The 20,683-nt window shown below is 54.7% G+C and overlaps 1 protein-coding gene across 9 annotated transcripts in view; it reads left to right on the top strand.

The window, feature by feature from the left end:
• The window catches only part of PEBP4 (phosphatidylethanolamine binding protein 4), a 62,016-nt gene that overhangs the window by 29,988 nt on the left and 11,345 nt on the right, over positions 1-20,683 (top strand). For 8 of the 9 annotated variants that reach the window (XM_072027117.1, XM_038166945.2, XM_072027118.1 and 5 more), the window contains exon 4: positions 634-732. The exons of the other annotated variant lie outside the window; for it this stretch is intronic. In XM_072027117.1, coding sequence (XP_071883218.1) covers positions 634-732 — 99 coding nt within the window. The remainder of the gene's footprint in view (positions 1-633; positions 733-20,683) is intronic. 9 annotated transcript variants of the gene reach the window in all.

Raw genomic sequence — 20,683 nt, 5'->3', positions numbered from 1 at the left:
GCACTCTGGAGCCGAGCGTGGCACCGCTGGCGAGCTGACAGATGCACCTGGAGGTCTCATTAGGATAGAGATCCCGTAATCTGGGTGCTTGCAGGATAATCTGGTGCCTGAGGTCCTGCCAAATCCCCGGGGATCAGCAGGTTTTCCACCCACAGCCTCCAGAGGTCACTTCAAACCCAGCTCCATCCTGCAGGGACCCAAATCCCATCCCTGTGTCCTCGTGCTGCTGGCACCCTTGGGTGCTGGGCACCCTCGGAGAGACCGGGGCATCCATGAGTGGAGCTGGGCATTCATTTCAGGAAATATCCTGGCATCTCCTCCTGGTGCACAGGAGGGATCTTCCTTGGTGCCCTTTTGGTGGGACACCATAAAGCTGTTCCTCCTCCACAAGTACCTTGGAGAGATTTAGGTCACGGGGAGGAAGATGTCCTGAGAATGTCTGCATGCCTTGCACTCCCCCTATGATGCACAATGCTTATTTCTTATATTATCCAAGATTTTGCATGAATACAAGCGTGCATGCATGGGAAAGAGTGAAAACCTAAATGATTTTGGGGTTGTTCCATGCTTTATGCGCCACAGGTGCCCTGCGGTCCCATGCGCCGTGCCCAAACGCTCTCCCCTCTCTTGCAGAGCAAGAAATATGTGCTGGTGCTGGTGGACCCCGATGCGCCCAGCAGAGCCAACCCCAAGAACCGCTTCTGGAGGCACTGGCTGCTCGCCGACATCCGCGTGAGTGTCCCCGGCCGCGTCCCCAAGCGGGAGGTGGCGTTTGGTGGCGCTGTCCCAGCGGGCGCGATTCCCGGCGGGGCGCGCGCGCCTGCGGGTGAAATCCCAAAGGAGGAGCGTTTGCAAGGGAAATGTAAATCGTGCTCGGCGTGTAGGTAGGGGAGCGCTTCCTGAGACTATATAGAGCGAAGCTGGGCCAAAAATATTGCTGCTGCTTATTTTTTTTATTTTTTTTTTTACCCTTTTCTAAGGAAATGCTGGGAAAAAAAAAAATCGCCTCGCAAACTCCCCACTGACAGTTCTATCTGCATAGACAGCGAGCTGCTTCAGAGAGCTCGCTGTCATTCTTTTAGGGGGGTAAAACAACCATTTTGGTGAAAATGTCGTGGGTTTATCCCTTGGGTTTCACAGACACGTGTTGGGAGGAAAGCGCCATGGGTCGGGGACGGGCGGGTCGTGACCGTGAGCTCCCCGTGTGCCGCCGCTGCGCCTCCAGAGAGGTTTTGGAAAATCAGTTTGTTCCTCTCCTGCTTGCTTTTGTCTTTTAAAAGATGAGGTGTTTCAGCTCTGAATCAATCTAACTAATAATCTTAGTACTAAAGTCTAATTAAGATATCAATTAATTTGCGGCATGCATTTAACAAGAAATATCTAGTCATTCTCTGCTATTATTCTCTGAAATTACTGCTAAGGGCTTTTTGTACAGATACCTTAATTAGACTTTTTATTGTTAATGGGAATATTGAGCAAATTAAAATTAGATATTAATACTTTCCATGAATTTCATAATTGGCTGAAAAATATAAAGCATTCAGAATAATTGCAGAGATTTGTGTATAGGGTTTTTTTTTTTTTAATCCTTCACAGAAGCCCTTCTGCATTTCTAACAACAGGGTCCTGAAAGTCTCTCATTAATTTTAATATTTACTAAACGCAAAAAAAGCCCAAGCTCTTGTTTTCCCTTCTGTACACAGATCCTTCCGAGGCGTTCGCTATTGCTAATTATTGTGGTTTTCTTTTCTTTTTTTTATTTTTTTTTTTGGAGTGTAAGATCATTTAAGCAAAGATGCGGGCTTAAGACCAACACAAATGGAAGGAAGGTGGCTTTTTCCCCAGCACTTGGGTAATTCAGAAAGCTCCTTGCCAGGCCATAAGGAGGGAGCCCTTCCTGCAGAAGGGTGGATTTTGGGGGAGAAAAGAGATTTTGAGGAATGGAAACAGCTCTCCCATCACCAGGTGTCACATCTTTGTTGGCCCCAAGCCCCAATGTTCGATCATTTTCCTCCTCATGCCCCGGGTACCGAAGCATCCCTCCGCATCCCCTGCGTATCCGCCCCCCTTGCGCCATGCGGTGCCACCAGGGACCTCGCCACCCACACCGTGTCCCCATAAAGCCACCCCTGAGCGTCCCCACAAAGCCACCAGCTCCTTTGGTGTTTGGCCACGTGGCTCCTCGTGGCGAACTGTGGTGCCTTTGGTGCTTCAAAGCGCTTCAAAGCGCCTTCCTCGCGGGCAGGGCGCAGGGCACCGAGCCAAAATTGACCCTTGGGAAAATCCCAATTTAATATCATGAGCAAAGGCGAGCGGGAACACCACATGCTGTGCACGCTGCCCTACCCGGCCGTGCCACCGAGGGTGGGGACCAGCTTGGGATTTGTGTCCCTAAAGTGGATTTAGGGCCGGAGCTTCCCATCCCCACCGGGTACCGCTCGCTGCTCCTTATCGGCGACCGCGGCGCTGCTCCGCCGATTGTCAGCCGCCAGAGATGCCTTCACTCCCATTCAAAATAATTTAAATAAAAATGTTGCTACAAAGTGGAATAATATCTTTTGATGAATGTTTTTAAAGCCCTTTAGGTTTTCATGGTAATTTGCAGTGTAAAATTATTTAGAGATAAGAGCCAAATTAGCTCTTATAGGCGGAGGTCGATATGTCCCGTTATCCATGCAAGCAGTGTTTAAATATAATCAGCCTTTACTCTAATGCAGCATAATTGTTCATTTGAAATAGCTTTTTTTTTTTTTTTTTTTTTTTTTTTACTCCATTCAATGAGTCATTAAAATATTCAAAGGATAATGCAGTGAATTGGAAATGAATTTATCACATTATCCTGTATATACTGTAGAGCATCAGGTAGCTAGGCAGAGTGGGAGCCGGCGCACAGAGAAATCCAGTAAACAAGGCTTTCCATTTTGTCTTCGGTGGCGAAAACGAGGGAAGGGAGAAATCCCTGCCCTTGGGAAAAGAAGAAAACCCTGCCCTTGGGAAGGGAAGAAAACCCTGCCCTTGGGAAAGGAAAGCTTCCCGGCCTTATTCCCCCTCCATGGGGAGCGGGGAGGGGGAGAGCGAGCAGCAAATTTGTACTCCGGCACAGCCTCGCCGCTTTAACTTTATTTTTATCAAAATATGTTTGTAGCAGAAAGTCGTTATGGAAACCAGCTCTGCCAGCCGGGAGGGATCCTGCGCCAGGCTGGAGCCGAGCGGGACCCGCGGGGAGCCTCCGCCACCCCTCGCGCCCGCATCCTCCTGGGGAGGTTTTGGGGAAACTGAGGCACAGAGCAGTTTGGAGAGGGCTGTAGGGTCAGAGGGAAGAGACGTGTGCCAATGGTTTGAGAGCAAACCGCTCGCAGCCCAACATTTTGCTTCGCTTTTCCTCCCTGCCACATGGCACCGTGGTGGGCAAGATCCAGCCCTATGGCTGCATGTGCTTGGGTTGGCTTTGCCTGGAGGGGAAAATGATGCTTGGGTGCGGATCAGGGGGTCAGTTGTGGGGTCACCGCTGCGCCCTTGGTCCTGGATGTCCCATCATTGTCACCAGCCCTGTGCGGGGCTCGGTGCCTGCTCCTGCGCCTGCGTTTGTCACCGTTCCTCCTTGCTGGCTGATAAACAGGTTCTGGGTTGCAAGTGTCACCATAGAAACAGGTGCTATCTTAAGCAAACAAGGGCTTTATTAACCTTAAAAGTTGAGGGATTTGTGCATGACGAGAGGCTGGGAAGGAGTGGGGGGACGGGCAGGCTGGGTGCCCGCGTCCTGGCGAGGTTCCCAGCCCTGTCCCCAGCCCTGTCCCCAACCCAAAGGGACAGCGATGCAAGAGCTCAGATGCAAACTTTTCTCACCAAGCCGTGTTCATACAGCGCCTGGCATGCAGGGCCGAGCTTATTTACCCAAAATATTTGGGGTTTGCCATGCCACGGAGAGCATTCCCTGGTTGGGCCCACCACGGGCCACTTCTGCAGCCATCAGGGCGCACCGAGAGGCACAGAGAGAGGAGGCAAATTTAGTAAGGGAAGGTGAAGCTTTCTGCTTGGGTTGTAGTGGGGGAAAAAAAAATAAAAAAATATAAAAAAAAATCAGCTTTTGGGTATGCGAGTCCTGCCTGCAGGCAGTGGTGGGTGTGGGAAACCTGCCCCAGGGAGCTGCCAGCGGGAGGGATGCTCATTTCGGGAGAAGCCAGAGCACCGGCGTGCCTGGGATTTGTGGGAACGGGGAGAATTAAATCTCCACCTCGACACGTGGAGGGCCTGATCCCGGCTCCTCCGCCGGCCCTGAGCATCCCGGTGCCCATCCCGGAGGTTTGGCAGGCGCCGTTTGCTCGCCGGTCCCCGCTGCGCCGGTGGGAACCGCTGCCGCTTTGTAGCAGCGCCGCAGATGTAAGAGTTTGTGACTCGGCATTGTTCCGTCTTGCTGGGGCTCTTTATAGTCTACTTTTTGGTGATTAAACCGAGCGTTTGAAAGGGAAAAGAACAGAGAGAAATGTTGTTTTAATTGATGACTTGGCTCCTTGGAATATTCAGTTCCCCCCGGTGTGAGTTTCTGTCGCTGCCTTTTAATGAAAGCTTTATTAATAAAAAAAAAAAAAAAAGAGGAAAAAAAAAAAAAAAGAGAGAGAGAGGAAAAAAAAAAGAGAGAAAAAAAAAAAAGGAGAAAAAAAGGGGAAAAGAAAACAAGCAAAGGAGCTGGCTGTTAGGGTGTCATTTTCTCCTCACTTCAGGCTTCTGGGGGCTCTATGGGCACGCAGCAAGGGCAAACCCCGGCCAAAATCATCCCGGAGGGCGGCGATCCCTTGAGCCCCCCCCGTGCAAACACGGAGGGCAGGATCCGTCCCGCCCCGGCCCCGTGTCTCGGTGACGAGGTCGGGTGTTTACCAGGCTTCCCGTGTGCGGTACCCGAAGTTGAGTGTCAACTGCTATTATTCATGCTCTGCAAACAGATGGGGTTTAATTGCTGCTACTGTCAGGCTCTCGGCAAATATCACACAAAAAGGGCTTTTTGGCTAATTGTTGTAAAATCAAAGTTCGGGAACGATGTCTGGAAATTATAGATCAAAGGTATTTTGCGGATCAAACTGTTTGCATTACCTTTAAACACAGGCTGTAGGCAATGGCATTAGGATCAGCGAGCGGCTGGAAGGCACAATGCCGCCCTAGGGCCCGCCACGCCGGAACAATCTGACAGCAGTAACTTAGTGCTGATGGAAAAACACCCCCAAAACGTGATTGGCCTGAAACGCCGAAGAATGGAGCTGCTAATCTTGGTAATTTCTCGGGCACCATTAGGGCAAAGTGCTGCCTTCCCGTCGCGTCGGGGAAAAGCGCGGCGCAGGGCGCGGGCCAGAGCCCTGCAGGGCTGCCCGCGTGGGAACGTGTGTTTGCACAAGTGCTTGTGTTTGCACAGATGTGTGTGTTTGCACAAGTGTGAATTTCTGCATAAACGTGCTTACACAAGCATTATTTTTTGCACGAGCATGAATATTTGCACAAGAGCATGCATTTGCACAAACATGCGTCGTTGCACAAATGTGCTCGCACAAGCAGCTGTTTGCACAAGTGGGACTATTTGCACAAGAGCTTGCCTTTGCCCAAGCGTGGCTTTGCAGAAACGTGTTTGCACAAGCGTGTCTTTGCACAAGCACGTGTCTCTGCACAGGCATTTCTCTTTGCACAGATGTGTTTGCACAAGTGTGCATTTTTGGTGTGTATTATACCCAAATCTTTGCAGCCTCCAGGTTTCTCCCCTGAGCAAGCGGCCGGACTCTCCCAGAGCTGCTGCTTGGGCTTACTCTCTCCTGCCTTGTAATTAGTGCCCCCAAATAATTACACGCCCAGCCCCCTAAAAACCTGCCACCGAGCTGGGAAGCAGCAGGAGGGGAAGCACAAAGGGGGACACGGAGCCTCTGCGGCACCTCGGGGAGCTCCAACCCCATCACCAATCTGCTGCACCAGGATGGGACATTTTTAGGGAAACATCTTAATTTGTGGCAATCATTTGGGGCTGGGGGGGAAGGGGAAAGCAGGGGTACCCCAGAACTTCTGGCTCCCAGTCTGTCCTTGCCCTCACCCCATCCCCAAGCCCCCGTTGGTGCCGTGCTTTCACCTGCTGCAATAAAGCACGGGGGTGCCGGGCTCTGTGCAGACGCGCGTTAGGTGATTATTCTCATTATATTGCCAAGGATCCACGAGGGGAGAGGTGGCTGTGACGGCGACAGCGAGGTTCTTGTCACCGCCGCTGCAGGCAGCCAGCTGCTCACAGGGATTCTGATTTTGGCACTTGGGAAGGCTCCTGCCTTCCATGGGCGAAGCAAAAATGGGATGGCGAATAGAGAAAACCTCATGCGCGCCCACCGGGGCGCTGAGCCTGATGTGCTTTGGTCTCCGTGCCTTTTTTGCTGCTGCAAAAATGTCCCAAAACAGGGTTTTTGGGGGTTATTTGTGGGATATGTATACGCCAGGTGCTCCCGATAGAGGTGCCCTGCCCGGGAGCTGCTCATCAGCCTCCGCTTTCACAGCAGGTATCATCTCCTCGCAGGCGGGATTTAAGGATTTCCTGGATGCTTCTATTTCATTTAACATGCAAAGGCTAATAATTTGTCACAACTCAATAAAGCCGAGGTTACAAACACTCGTGCTGCTGTTTATTTAAACGATGGTTTGTTAATTAGCTCCTCTTAACGAGGAGAGAATAAATCAGATAAAACATACCCAAACGGCACGGAGATGGTTTGCGGATTGATCTCATTTCCCAACCAAGATGCTCCCTGCATCCTGGTGCTCACAAAGGACAAAATCGTGGCCTTTTGGGACATTTGTGCTTTGCACCGTGATGATTTTCCTCCCAGAGCAGCACCAGTCGAGCTCCGAGTGCAGATACCTGCGCCGCCAGGGATCCGCGCTCTGCCGTGTTGCCAAAAAGCACCAAAAAAGGACTTTTCTGCCTCTTTTCCGTTGCTGCTTGTTTTGTCTAAGGCAGTGGGAGGGGGAAAAAAAAAAATCAGGTCAAAAATAAAGCTGTGCCAAGGCTGTCGCAAAGGAAAAGTTCAAGGCACTCGGAGCCAGCCGGGGCCAAGCTCCAGCTTCACCCGCGTGGGAATTCCCGCGGGGCACCGCGCGTCCTGCCGCCCGCCCGGGGCACGGCGAGCACAGGGTGGGAAGGGGCACGGGGACACCGCGTGTGGGCTGTGCACGGGGTGTGGGGACACCCTATATAGGCTGTGAATGGGGTGTGGAGGCGCTGGGTAGAGGCTGTGATGGATGGATGGATGGAGGCTTCCCATATAGCCCCTGAGATGCACGTGGAGGCACTTCCCATATGGCTTATTGGATGTATATGGAAATTTCCTATATAGCCCATGATGTATAAGGTGGCACTTCCTCTATATCCTATGAGATACACGTGGAGAAACTTCCCATATAGCTCATTAGATGTATGTGGAGACATTTCCTATATATCCCATGAGATGTATATGGAGGCACTTCCCATATATCCCGTGAGATTCACAAGGAGGCACTTGCCATATAGTTGATTAGATGTATATGGAGGCCCTCCCCATACATCCCATGAAATGCACATGGAAGCACTTCCCATATAGCTCATTAGACATATATGGAAGCCCTTCCCATACATCCCACTAGACATATACGGAGGCACTTCCCATATAGCTCATTAGACGTATATAGAGGCACATCATATACATCCCATGAGATATATATGGTGGCACTCATTATGTCCCATGAGACGCACATGGGCGCACTTCCCCTATATCCCATGAGATGCACGTGGAGGCACTTCCCATATAGCTCACTAGACGTATATGGGGGCTTCCTATATATCCTGTGAGATGCACATGGAGAAACTTCCCATATATCCCATCAGACGTATATGGAGGCACTTCCCATGCATCCCACGAGACGCACATGGATGCATTTCCCATATATCCCATTAGACGCACATGGATGCACTTCCCATATATCCCATTAGACATATACGGAGGCGCTTCCCATATATCCCCCAAGATGCACATGGATCTTCCCATCCATCCCATGAGACACATATGGAGGCCCTTCCCCGACACCCCACGGGATGTCCCCAGATTTGGGATCCCTCATCCTCATCCCCCGAGCAGCCGGGGCGGAGGGGAGGGTCGCATCCTGCCTCTCGCCGGGCGTACCTGGCGGAAGGGGCTGTGATCAGTGATTAATCGGGCATGTGTGGCTGTGTGGGAGCGCGTTGTGTTGGAGGAGGGAACTCCTACAGCACCCCGGTCATGAATCATTTGAAAGGCAAATTTGCGCAGTTACCAAGGGAACGGAAGAAAGGAAGGGACTTCCCTTGCCGAAATGACTCGCGCTCTGATGCGGCTGAGAAAATCGCTCCAAAAGAGAGCGAAAAAAAAAAAAATGAAAAAAAAAAAAAAAAAAAGAGCCGAAGCTGTGACTAAGCAGCAGAAGTTATGTAAAGAGCTCGCTGGGAAGTGCAGGGGAGGGACAGCGCATCCTGCCGCTGCCCACGGCCGGGCCCCCTCCCCACCTCCCCGGGGAGCGGGGGCGAAGCCGCTGCTCCGCGCCTCCCGCCCGCTGCCCCAGTGCTTGGGGGGCTCGGGGAGGCCAAATCCGTGCTTGGGGGCTTGTAAAGGAGAGGGGGGCATCGTCCCCTGGGTGGCACATCGGGCATCCCTCCGTGGCACCCCTAGGAGAAGGCACAGGCGGTGGTGGCAGCACGGGGGAGATGTCCTCGTTGGGGTGCGGGGTCATTTTTGGGGAGCTCCGTGGGCATCAAGAGGAGAAAAAGCTCTGTGGGGCTCCCAGTGGGGCCAGATCCAGCTCCCCATCGTGTCTGGGACCAGGCAGAGGGCTGAGCACGAGATGCTTCCCATGGGGGCTCTGGCACGCTGCAGGGGAGCAGATTTTGGGAGAGGGGCTTGGCGCCCACGTTCAGTGACACCAGTCCAGATTCAGGGATGCTCGGCCAAGTTTAGGGATGCCCATCCAAGTTTCGGGATGCCTGGCCAAGTTTAGGGACACTTGGCCAAATTTAGGGATGCCTGGCCAAGTTTAGGGACACTTGGCCAAATTTAGGGATGCCTGGCCAAGTTTAGGGATGCCTGGCCAAGTTTAGGGATGCTCAGCCAACTTTAGGGACTCTTGGCCAAGTTTAGGGATGCCCGGCCAAGTTTAGGGATGCTCGGCAAAATGTAGGGACGCTGGGCCAAGTTTAAGGGATGCTCACCCAAATTTAAGAACGCTCACCCAAATTTAAGGATGTTCAACCAAATTTAAGGATGCTCACCCAAATTTAAGGATGCTCACCCAAAGGGCGTAAAGACAAGTCCAGGGTGGAGACACCAAACGCTGCTCCGTGGCAAGGGGAGCCCGGCGCCACCCGAGGCATCCCGGTGCAAACAAGCATCCCCAAACCTCCCAAATCCAATTTCTCCCTGAAAAAAAAAAAAAGAAAGAAAAAAGGAAGCAACCGGTCGCGGGAAGAGCTCGCTGCAGCCCCAGCCGCGCCGGGGAGATGCTTGGGCTGGTTCCAGCTTCCGCCTGGAAGCCCCGCAGCCCGGCGGGGAGCCGCACATCTCCCGAAAAGGGAATGCAGAGGCAGCTGCACGGTGGAGGAAAACCCTCTCCCTGCCCTCCCCTGGTGCCACAGACGAGCGGTGTCTGAGCGATTAGTCACCGCGCGAGCGCCGAGGCTTCCCTCCTCCACAGCAAAGCCTGTCCCCCCACACAGGCAAGCCAGCTGAATGCTTAATTGGAGTTCCTCACACCTACAGGGGTATAGCCTTAAACGAAGTGACAGCGCGATCACAGCACTGGAGTCAGACCCTGGGAGCCGCGGGTTGCTATGGAGTTTCTGGCTTCGGGTTTTAAAGGAAAGAAAGGGAGGAAAAGAAAAAAAAAAAAAAAAGACAACAATATGTGTATGGAAAATCAATCCCGAACCCGCAGGTGCTGCCAGGGGAGCATCGGGAGTGGGGCTGTGTCGGCACCTTTGGGTCCGAACGCGGAGATGGGGATGCTCGAGCCCCAAGGAGGTGGTTTCTGCCCCCCAGAGCTTGCAGGGCATCAGCAAAACCAGGGGAAATTTGGTACCTAAAAGCATCCCAAAAAGCAGAAGGGGTCACCCTGTGCGCCCCAGCGGAGAGGGGGTGGTGGGCAGGGAGCATCCCCTGGGGCCGGGGGCTGAGGCTCTGCTCACGGATTTGTTTTGGGGCTGACACATCAGCAAAGTCCCCGGCCGTCCCTGGAGGTGGCACGGCAGGAGTTGGCAGAAAGGATTAAATTTTTCACCTGGAATTTACAGGGAGGATTTGGAGCTGATTAAAGGCGGTTTCTTGCCAGTGCCCAGCCTCCGACCCTGCTCCGAGTGGTGCCCATCACCCGGGGCAGCCAGAGGCTGCTTTCGTTGGGGAGAGTTTTTTATTCCCATTACGGTTTTATTCCCATTACGAACAACTTTACTTCCACAAAATACAGGCACTGCGCATGAGGGAAACAGGATATCATTTGCGGTTTCGTGAAAAAGTCAGGTTTTTTTTTTTTAAATTATGGTTGCTTCGGGTTCTATTTAAAATTTGGAAAAAAAAACCCGGAAAGTTATTTCACAACGGCAGAAATGCACCGAGCTCCAAAACCAGTGACGAAACCCGTGGCTCCTCCTGTGCTGGCTTTGTATTTTTGGTTGGAAACATCCCCAAAACCACCCCAGAGGGGTGTTTTGACCAGAAAAGTGCGTGCACCCGGAGGGGTTTAGCCCAGGGCGCTTCGCTGCTGTGCCAAGGGAAAGGGGGTGGTGGGGGCACCCAGCCCGTCCCCAAATCACCCCCTGTGGGCCGGCGCTGCCCCGGCACGGGAGATCCTTTAAGCCCCATTGATCCGCTCCCTGAATGCCAAAAGGGCCTTTAATCAATAAAGCTTGAACTTTTTGCCAGCCGGCTTCAAAAGATCATCAGCTTTCGGTGGCAGCCGATTAATTAGCGCGCGGCGAGCGGCTGGGGAAGGAGGTGGCCGGTAAATGCGAGCGCAATTAAATCTGTCAGCCTGGCTGCCCCCCGACCCCTCTTCCCGTGCATCGATCGCTGCTTGGGAGCCACGGGGCCGGGATTGAGGTCCCAGGAATGGGTTTTTTCCCCCCGTTTTGGCCTCTTCTCCTGCTTGTTTGGCTGGAAAAAGGCAACCCAAAGGGCTCCCCGTGGCCGCTCGCTCTCCCCGCTGCGCCTGAGCGAGAGCCGGAACAAGGTAGGAGAGCGAGGAAAACCCTCCGCTGGCTTCCCTTGATGAACTGAGCTAATTTCTCTCTTAATGGTTAGCTACGGAGCTGAACGCGAGGCTTTCCTCCTGCACAGCAAACCCTCTCCCACACACAGACAAATAGGCTGAATATTTAATTGGAATTCCTCACACCTACAGGGTAAAGCCTTGTCAGTAGAAATAGAGCCCATCGCCAGCTGGCATCCCCGCACGCCACCCACCTTAGCTCTTAAAAAGAAATCCCTCCCCGGCCTTCCCCCCCCTCCCCGGCCCCTCGCTCCGCACCCACGGACCCCCCCGTGCCTTCCCCGCGCCCATGGGTGCTGCTGCCCCCGCTCCGTGGGCACCCATGGGTGCCGCCGAGGAGCCTGCCTGTGCCCGGCACGTGCCAAGGGGAGGTTCCCTCGGGGGTTTGCAAGGCTCCAGGGGTGTTTGCCTGTGATGTTTGGGGTTTGGCAAGCTCGGGGCTTGATGTTGTCACCCTCGTCACCCCCTCGGTGACCCCTCGGAGATGCCGGTGGCACGGCCAGGGTTGGCAGCAGGGACAGCAACTTTTGCCAAATCCCAAGGGAGCCCCAGGGTGGCTCGGATCAGAGCCACCTGTAAAGGTCACGGAGCTGGAGGATGATCCCTGAGGACCCTGCGGTGTCCCCTGGGGTGTCCCCAGGCCGGTGGCAGGGGACAGGAGCAGCAGAGGGCACTGCTGGTACGCCCCGGTGATGAAACGGGCACCGCGCGTTGCCCAACGCCCTGCTGGTTGCGCAGAAAGGATCTTGGGGGGGTGAGCCTGGAAACCATTCTCCCACCCTCCCCGTGACACCCTGGGTGCTGTGGCACCCATCCCTGTGGCACAAGGTGGGGGGGAGACCCCCAAATTCCCCAGTGCTGCCCCTGCCGGACCCTCTTCTGGTGCCAGGATGGACCCAGGGGACGTGGCCGTGCGCTCCTGGGGGCACCACGAGGTGCCAAACGCTGCTTGGGGTTTTGGGCAGCTTGGATGGGATTGAAGAGTGATAACAGGTCAGGAATAGCTGCAGGAAAGGGGTGAGGGGTCCCGTTTTGGGATGCAGGAGGGGAGCACCCACCTGGGCACCCTGACGAGATGGGAGCACCATGGGGATGGCCGGGATGGTTCCAGGGAGGAGAGGGGGTGGCAGGGGTCGTCTGCTCCCCTGCAGCCCCCTCACCCCAGGAGAGCTTTCTGGGGCACGGAGCTGGCCCTAGAGCATCCCTGGCCACCACAGACGTGCAAGAGGAGGAGGAGGAGGAGGAAGGCAGCAGGCCAGGACCATGCAGAGAGGAGCAAGCAGGGACCACGCTCTGCCTCTCGTGGTTTTTCTCGGGATTGGGAGCACCAATCCCGGCACCGTCTCACCCAGCTCCAGCCCCTCAAACCCCCTGATCCCTTTTTATTTCCTGGCACAAACCCATCTTGTCTCATTCCTCCCTTCCTCTCTCTGCCTTTCCCTTTTTTTTTGCTCCCTTTCCAGCCCCGCGTGCCAGTTCCCCTCTCATCGCAGGGTTCAAAGCCCCTCTCCATCCCCTGCAGGGCCCTGCAGCTACCTGGGGTTTTCTTCCACTTTCTTGGTTGTTGTTTTTTTTATTATTTTTTTTAAAGTTTCCCTATGTCTTTGTCTTAACGAGCCAGGTTAAATATTCCGTAATCAGTGTAATAATACACCTGGACTTGTTCGCGAGATATCTGCCTTTTGTACTGCGACAGGACATTAATAGTAATTATTCTGCTTTGTAATTGGAGCTTTAAATACTAATTCAAACAGCCAGAGGAAAACCAATTAGTGCTAATTTATCTCTATGTGTTTTGGAGAGCCTGTGTCTGTCATACTGTGAAGAAATAGGTTGGTAATTAGTACAGTTGGGTGGTAGATAGAAGTAATTATCAGATTCTTTCATGTTCTTTAAAGGGAGGAAAAAAAAAAATCTAAAGGCTGCCTGACTCTTCCTTTCCAAGGAAGTTTGCACCTCGAAGGAGGCAGCGCGGGGTCCCAGCTCTCCGCGGTGCGCCTGCCCTGCGCGGGGTGCTCAGCCCGGGGGCTTTAGGGGGTGCTGAGCGCTGTGGGGTCGGGGTGCTGAGCGCGTGGAGGGTTGGGGTCCTCAGAGCGTGGTGTGGGTCTGGGAGTTGTGGTGTGGGTCTGAGCCTTGTTTCATGGGTCTGGGACTTGTGGTGTGGGTCTGAGCCATGCGTCGTGGGTCTGAGCCACGCTCCATCCCCTCAAATCCCACTCTACTTGCTTCATCCATACCCAAAAGGTTTGATCCCAAACCTATGCACTCTACATATTTAAGCCCTCCTCTATACCTCTGTGTGTTTGAGCCCAAACCTATAAACTCTGTGTTGGAGCCATACCCCATGCACCCTGAGCCATACCTGCTGTGCTTGGTCCAAAACCCACAGTTTTAAGTCATATCCCCTGTGTTTGAGCCCAAACCTATAGGTTTAAGCCATACCCCTGTGTTTAAACCCTTCTTATGTATTTGAGCTATAGGCCCTGCATTTGAGATGCAGCCTAGATAGTCTGGGCTTGAGGCATACCCTATAAATCTGAGAGGGACCCTATAAATCTGAGTGGGACGCTATGCATCTGAACTGGACCCTATAAATCCAAGCTGGATGCTATGCATCTGAATGGGACCCTATAAATCTGAGCTGGACCCTATGCATTTAAGCCATTCTCCATGCTCAAGCATCCTACCCTATCCTATGCATCTGAGCCAGACCCTATATATTTGAGCCATATTTTACCCATATGATCCACACCTGTGCGTAAATCCCATGCAGTGCCCTGAGGATGGCAGACCTGTCCCCATCCCCGTCCCCATAACCCCGACCATCCCCTCCTGCTGCTCTGGCTGTGCTGTTCCCATGCGGGGCCCTGCCTCTCGCTGCTCTTTTTTGCTCTTATAGGATGAGGTCTCAGGGTTTTCTGTGTGGGGGGCTTGGTTTGTGACCCCCACACCCCTCGCTGTGCTATTAGGACATTAATAATGCATGGAGCCTGGTTGTTCACCCCGTAAGGATCAGCCGGACCAGGAGTGCAGCAGGATCTGCAGGAATTCATTAATGGCCCATTCTGTTTCCTTCTCCCTTGAAAAACCCAGCGGAGTTACCTTGGTAATAATAAAGTACACGATTCCAGGAGGGAGGGAACAGATTCCTATTTTGATTAAACGGATTTCTCCTCCTCCCCTCCTTGCCCCCTTTTATTCCTGCCAATTTAAATTTTTTGTTTGGGGAAGAAAAAAAAAAAAAAAAATATTATAAGCAAATGCTAATGATGGAAAAAAAGCACATTTTTTTCAAGGGAGGGGAGAAAATGCCATTGGAAGCCTTCTATGCGGAGAGATGCCGGGGGGCACAATATATCAAAGAAAATATAATACACCCAGGTTAAAACTAATGATTGCTGTATAATTAGATGTGAACCATTGTGCTATAAATGTGTATTCTTCAGCGTGCTGTGATTTTACAGTAAAAGAGAGAGAGAGAGAGAGTGAGCGCGAGAGAGAGCGCACAAGAGAAAGAAAGACAGAAAAACACAGAACCCAGCAACATACTATAAAAAGCACTCTGTTGACTTTTCTGCTGTTTAGTATTCCTTGCCCGTACTCCCCCGGGAGTATGTAATTAGTGCTTTATGAAGAGTGCATTTAAAGCAGTTTAATATTCACCTCATTCAGTCTGAAACAATGTGATCAGTGCTTAGACAAATCACTGCTCCTTACTGACATCCTCTGTCAGTACATTACCTCTGAAAAGACCTTTCAAGAGGCTTGGATGTTAATTAGTTGTCTATCATGTATAAACAGAGCAGTGAGCAGAAGGGCTGCACCAGGCCAAAGACACAGAGGGAAATACTGGAAATACTTTTCCTTTTTTTTTTTTTTTTTAATTTTTTCTCTCCCCTCCCCTTTTAATGAAAATTCCTGGCTTTGTCGGGCCCCCGCTCCCCGGTTTGCTGGCTCCCTCGCGGAGTTTTGCGTGGCCTGGAGGGGAGCCCGGGTGTCCCCAGTGCTGGGTGCCCTCCTGGGGATCTGCCCCAGCCTGGCCCCAAATCCTTTGGTGGCCTGGTTCCACAGGAGGGCACTGCCCAAATTCGGCTGGTCCGTGTGGGGTGGCACCTGCTGGGCTTGTCCTCTGCTCCACCAGGGTGAGCATCCCATCCTACATCCCTGTGCTGCATCCCATCCCGCATCCCAATCCCGCATCCCCACCCCACATCCCATCCATGCATCCCAGCCCTGCACCCCGACCTTACATCCTCACCCTACGCCTTAATCCTCCTGCACCCCAGCCCTATATATTAATGCTCCATTCCAACCCTAAATCCTGTCCCTGCATCCCTGTGCTAAATCCCAATCCTCACCCTGGCCCTACATCCTGTCCCTACATCCCCGTGCTACATCCTAACCTCGCATCCTGCCCTCGCCTCCCATCCTGCACCCCGGTGCTCCATCCCGTCCCTATATCCTGGTCCTGCACCCCACAGGTGCCATCCCAAGCAGAAGGGACACGCAGCTGAATTCCCCTTTTCTGCCGAGCCCTCTGGTGTTGATCCCTTTGTAAGCCCCCATATTTCATCAAATGCCCCAAAACAGCAGCAGAAAGCGCCCCTGGCTAAGCACAGCCTCCTGATCCATCACAGCAGCCACCTCGCTACATTTAGGGACGGTGACACCGGGACGTGGGCACGGCGATGGGGCTGGGACCGGGCACCCAGCGGCACGGGGAGGTGCTTCGGTGGCAGCCCTGACACCAGTTTAGTGACTGAGCACGCTGAGCGAGCGCTTCTGCACCTATAAAATGTGGTTACTGACACCCACCCACTTCTCTAGCATGCTTCGGGATGAATGGATGGAAAATACTATAGGAGAACCAAGGGCTGCTATTTACGACGGAGTTTCGCTTGGCACAGCGGCTTCGCCCGGTGCAAACACATCTGGGTGGAAGGGATGCTCAGGCCAACGCAGCCATCCTCTGTAGGATTGAGCTGCAGGCTCCCCAGCGTGCCCCGTTTAGGGTGCCAAGGGTCCCCCCATCAAAGGGATGTGCCAAGGGTCCCCCCACAAAGGGTCGTGCCGAGGGTCCCTCCAGGACACCTCCCCAAACCTCCCCAGCCTCCTCGCCGCCGAGTCCACGCCCTCCGGCTCGGGGTTTTTCCCCCTTTCTCTCCCTTTTCCAACAGCTTCCCCGGCTCTCTTAGTCACGAAGGTGAGGCGCTGACGGAGACACAGACATCAAAAACAAGAGGTGATGAAACGCCGGGAATAATTAAGTTGCACTAAATCACCGGGCCCAGGTGGCACGCTGCCAGCGCGCTGGGGAAACTGGAGCACGAACAGCAGAGTTATTATTAATAATCACCAGCCCCGTCGTGAACAACAACCTATTTTGTACCTCCCGGTACCAAAGGAGTGGGAAGCACGCAGCCAGGACGGGGGAGGACAGTCACCAGCTGGGGGCAGAGCAGGGGACGGGACCCCCTGATCTCGTTCCTGCTCGGTTCCAGTGGCACCGGGCTTCCTAAAGCTTTGCACGGGGGAAAGGGGCTGGGTTTGGGGCTGGAAGCAGCATTGGGGCTCCTTCAGGATGCTCCATCCCGCAGCAGCATCCTTCTGCTGTAATGAGGTCCCCAAGAGCAGATTTGGGGAGGGGATGAGCTCGGCCATGCTCCCCAGCACCTTATCCAGGTGCTTTCTGATTGCTGGAACCCGGCTGCTGCCCTGGGTGGGTGCTGACCCATTGGGTCCCAACTCCTCACTGCTTCGGTCGGGTTGGCATCGCCTCGGGGTGGCCACATTTTGGGGGAGAAGCCGGCGTTCTCCTCATTTTGCGCACTGGGCGCGGGCGTGAATTCAGCAGAGCTTGAGACCATGGGAACCCCGCTGCAGGTGGACACAGAGGGGCCGGCACGCGGCTCCATCCTCTATCCATCGTGAGCATCCCCCACGGAGTTTTGGGTCCATCCCTGGGTCTCCATCCATCCCCGTGCCGCTGGCAGCCCCGAGCCCGAGCAAGTCCGCTCCCGCCGCGCATCCCCGCGCCTTGCGCAAGGGCGGCTTTATCCATCCTGCCATCGGGGCCCGTCCTCGCTGCAAGAGGAGCTGCCTGTTCCCGCTGCGTGGGTGGGTGAGCCCGCTCGCCCCGGGCCGGGCGTTGCACAGCCCCTGCTCCTCCGCCTGGCCCTGCTCGCAGCCTGTTTGCAGGCTGCAATTCCTCGCCGTGCGCCGTCCCGATCCGGGCTGATAGCGGGGCAGTGCGCGGCCCGGGGTTTGCAGGGGGTTGGGGTGGGTTTGCCCTGCATCCTGCTGGGCTTTCACCCTTCAAATCGCTCAGGGAAGCGTGCTGTGGTGCTCTGCAACCTCTGTTCCCTTTTGGGTCTGCCCTGGTTTTGTGAAACCCCCGGCACCATCAGTGCAAGGGATGCTGCATCTCCTGGTACCACCGTGGAGAAAAAAGGGACCTGAGCGCAAAACCCCCGCAGAACTGAGGGCTGTGTGTTATGAGGCAGGGAAAGGCTCGATTTAGGGTCGGCTTGCGCTCCTTTTGAGCCCTGGCAGGCTCCTGGTAGGGTTGAGATTTGGTTGGAAACACGGTGGGACCCAGCTCTCGCCGCCGTTCCCACCTGCCCGTGTTTCGTCAGGGCGCCCAGCCCCTGGCCAAAATCCTCCCTGCCGGGGGGAAACCGACCCGTGTCGAAATTTCTCTGAGCTGTAAATCTCCGCCGATTGTAAAACCTCTAAGCCTCCGTCTGCAAGGCGGCAGGTAAACCTTTAATTCCCTGACAATGCCGAGCTAACTCCCAGTTAAATCCTTAATTCCTGCACACCGGAGCCCCGCGAATTCGGCACTCGGCGGCCCGGGAGCGAGCAACTCGTGCCGTGACCGTGCACATGGGGTGCAGCATCCGTGCATTTTGTGGGGCACAGCCACGTGCCGTGGTCCTGAGCTCCCCAAGACACCTGTGGGTGAAGCAGAACAAGGCCAAGGTCCCCGCAAACCTGGGTCAGATTCGGGTGTTTTTATTCAGCTGCCGAGGGGCAGAGAGCGGCCGCGGGGCCGCCGGGTTTCGGGGCTCAGCAGCACGATGATGACAGAGCTGGAGATTGCTCCACGCGTTGTACAATGCGGGTCCCAGCCGCTGGGAGAACGCTTTCCCAACCCGGCGAAACCTGTACGGAAAGACCACCCTTTCTTGGGCAACTTTCCTGACTCAAGATCCCACCCTGAGTCTCCTGGAGACGGAGCCCTGCTGCCTCTTACAACACATCCCCATCCAAACTGGTTTCCCCACAAATCTCTCTTCCAGGGATTTATTTATTATTTTTTTGGGTGCTCAGGATGGGGTGCACCACCCTGTTTTTTCCTTGGCATCACGCAGAGATTAACCAAAATCGTGTGTTTTATAGGAAAGACTATCCTTGAGCAGCTTCTTAGGGCTGGGGGACCGGGATTAAGCCCCGCTGAGATGTCACAACACCAAGGGATGCCCAACTTTCCCCTACACCAACAACCCAAATCCTTCCCAACGGGACCAGAACCACATCCAGGCTGGTGGAAGGGGCCAGCCAGAGCTTTCCCCGTGCCGGCAGCTGTAGGGTTACGGGCGCCTTCCCCGCGGGCTGCAGCCCCATCTGCACGGCTGCCGTTTCACAACGCGGGGCTGGGGTTTTACTCCGAGTTTCAGACAATGAAGGTGTGTCTGCGCTCGGTGCCTGGCTTGCCCATGGTGTAGGCGTCGGGTTCAGCGCCGTCTTGTCAACACTTGAATATGTTGAGCATCACTCACGGGGCATTCTGTAAGAAAGCTATTAAGTTAATTACCCAGGCTCGCTCGGTGTGTGTGCGTGCGCACCTCGGCTGTAAAAAAAAATTTGGCTTTCTTCGTTGCAAGACGCTTCTGATGCAAGGCACGGGGTGATGACATCTCGTCTGTGCTGTAACTGATACAGCTGCGAGCGCGGGGGCTCGCAGCCAGCGGCAGGGATCCGACCCAGGCTGCTCACCCCAAACACCCGGACCCAATTCAACGCCCCTCGTATGGGCTGGGGGCCAGCCCCCCACCCTCTCCTCTCCCTCGGTCCCTCTCGACAAACAGCCACGGGGAAACTCGCCCCCGATTTCCCCCAGCTCGCCGCTGTGGGTTTTGGGGAGGAGCAGGGGGTTTTGCCCAAACGGCCCCCGGCGCTCGCACGCGCCCCAGGTGGGGAGGCCGGGCCCCCTCCTTCCGCGCCCTGCGTGCGCCCCGAGCGCCCCGTGGGATCCAGGATCCGGGATCCGGTGGACTTTTATGGAAAAAAGGGAAGTCCGTGGCACCGGAGCAGCTTGGCAGCCTCGCTGCAGCCGGATAACCGCAGCGCGTTTAACCCCTCATCCTCGGGATGGGGCAGCCCCGATGATGCCAGCAGGGGTCCCACATCCCCAGATCCCAAAATCCCGACCCCATAGACCATGGGATGCTTGGCAGCAGAAATTACTGGGAAAAAAAAATAAATAAATAAGTGTGCCTGGCTTTTTCTCATCACCTAAATCAACCCAGAGAGCTCACGGCCACCCCAAAGCTCTCCTCCTTCAAGGATCCCCCCTCCCTGCAAAAAAAATATAAAAAAGCAGGGGGGGGAAACGCTCCAATTGGAGACGTTTCCTGTCCAAATTCACCACGTCCCTGGGGGGGGGACCGTGCCGGACTCTCCTCCTGCAGGCTGCCAAGTCTCTGCTGTCAGGAAGCGGCTGCGAGGCCGAGCCCGAGGCACCCGGATGCGCCGCCGGGGCCAAAGCCGCTCGCTCCTGGCTTTTCGTCACCAGCTGCGAAGGGGGAGACTTTTTGACCAGCGGAAGGGGAAGGGAAAAAAGAAAAAAAAAAAAAAAAAAAAAAAAGAAAGAAAGAAAAAGTAAAACCCCAACCCCACGCTCCTTCCCCCGCGCTCCCATCAGATTAGGGATGCCGAAATAGCCAAGTTGGCCCAGAGCGGTTGCAGGGCTGGCACGCGCGGGCTTTGATCCACCCCCGCGCACGGGGAAGGTGCCGGGCTGGGGATCAGACGGCCGGGGCAGGAGGAATTTGCAGGGGAGGTTTTTTGGGGCACGCGGGGCCGCGTTCGTGCCCCCTGCCCCGGGGCAGCACCCCCTGGAGCGTCGCGCCTCCAAAGGCAGCGCCAGGCGCTGTGGTCGTGCCAGCGTCACCCCCAAAATTCGGGCCCCCTCGTGCCAAAAAGGAAATTTTGTGCCTCCCGAGTGCCTGTGCGGGTGGAGGAGCGTGACACGTGCCCGCAGAGGTGCTCAGGGCTGTTTGGTGCTCGTTTGGTGGCTGGCAACGTGCTGGCACTTTGCAAAAACCTCCCCGACCCCACAGGCTGCGGTGACCCCGCGGGCGCATCCTCCATCCCTCCCGCCCCAGGGCAGGGTGTC

Source organism: Anas platyrhynchos, chromosome 23, assembly GCF_047663525.1.
Source record: "Anas platyrhynchos isolate ZD024472 breed Pekin duck chromosome 23, IASCAAS_PekinDuck_T2T, whole genome shotgun sequence".
NCBI lineage: Eukaryota > Metazoa > Chordata > Aves > Anseriformes > Anatidae > Anas > Anas platyrhynchos.
Note: the sequence above shows the minus strand (reverse complement) of the source record. Positions and strands in the feature narration are given on the sequence as shown.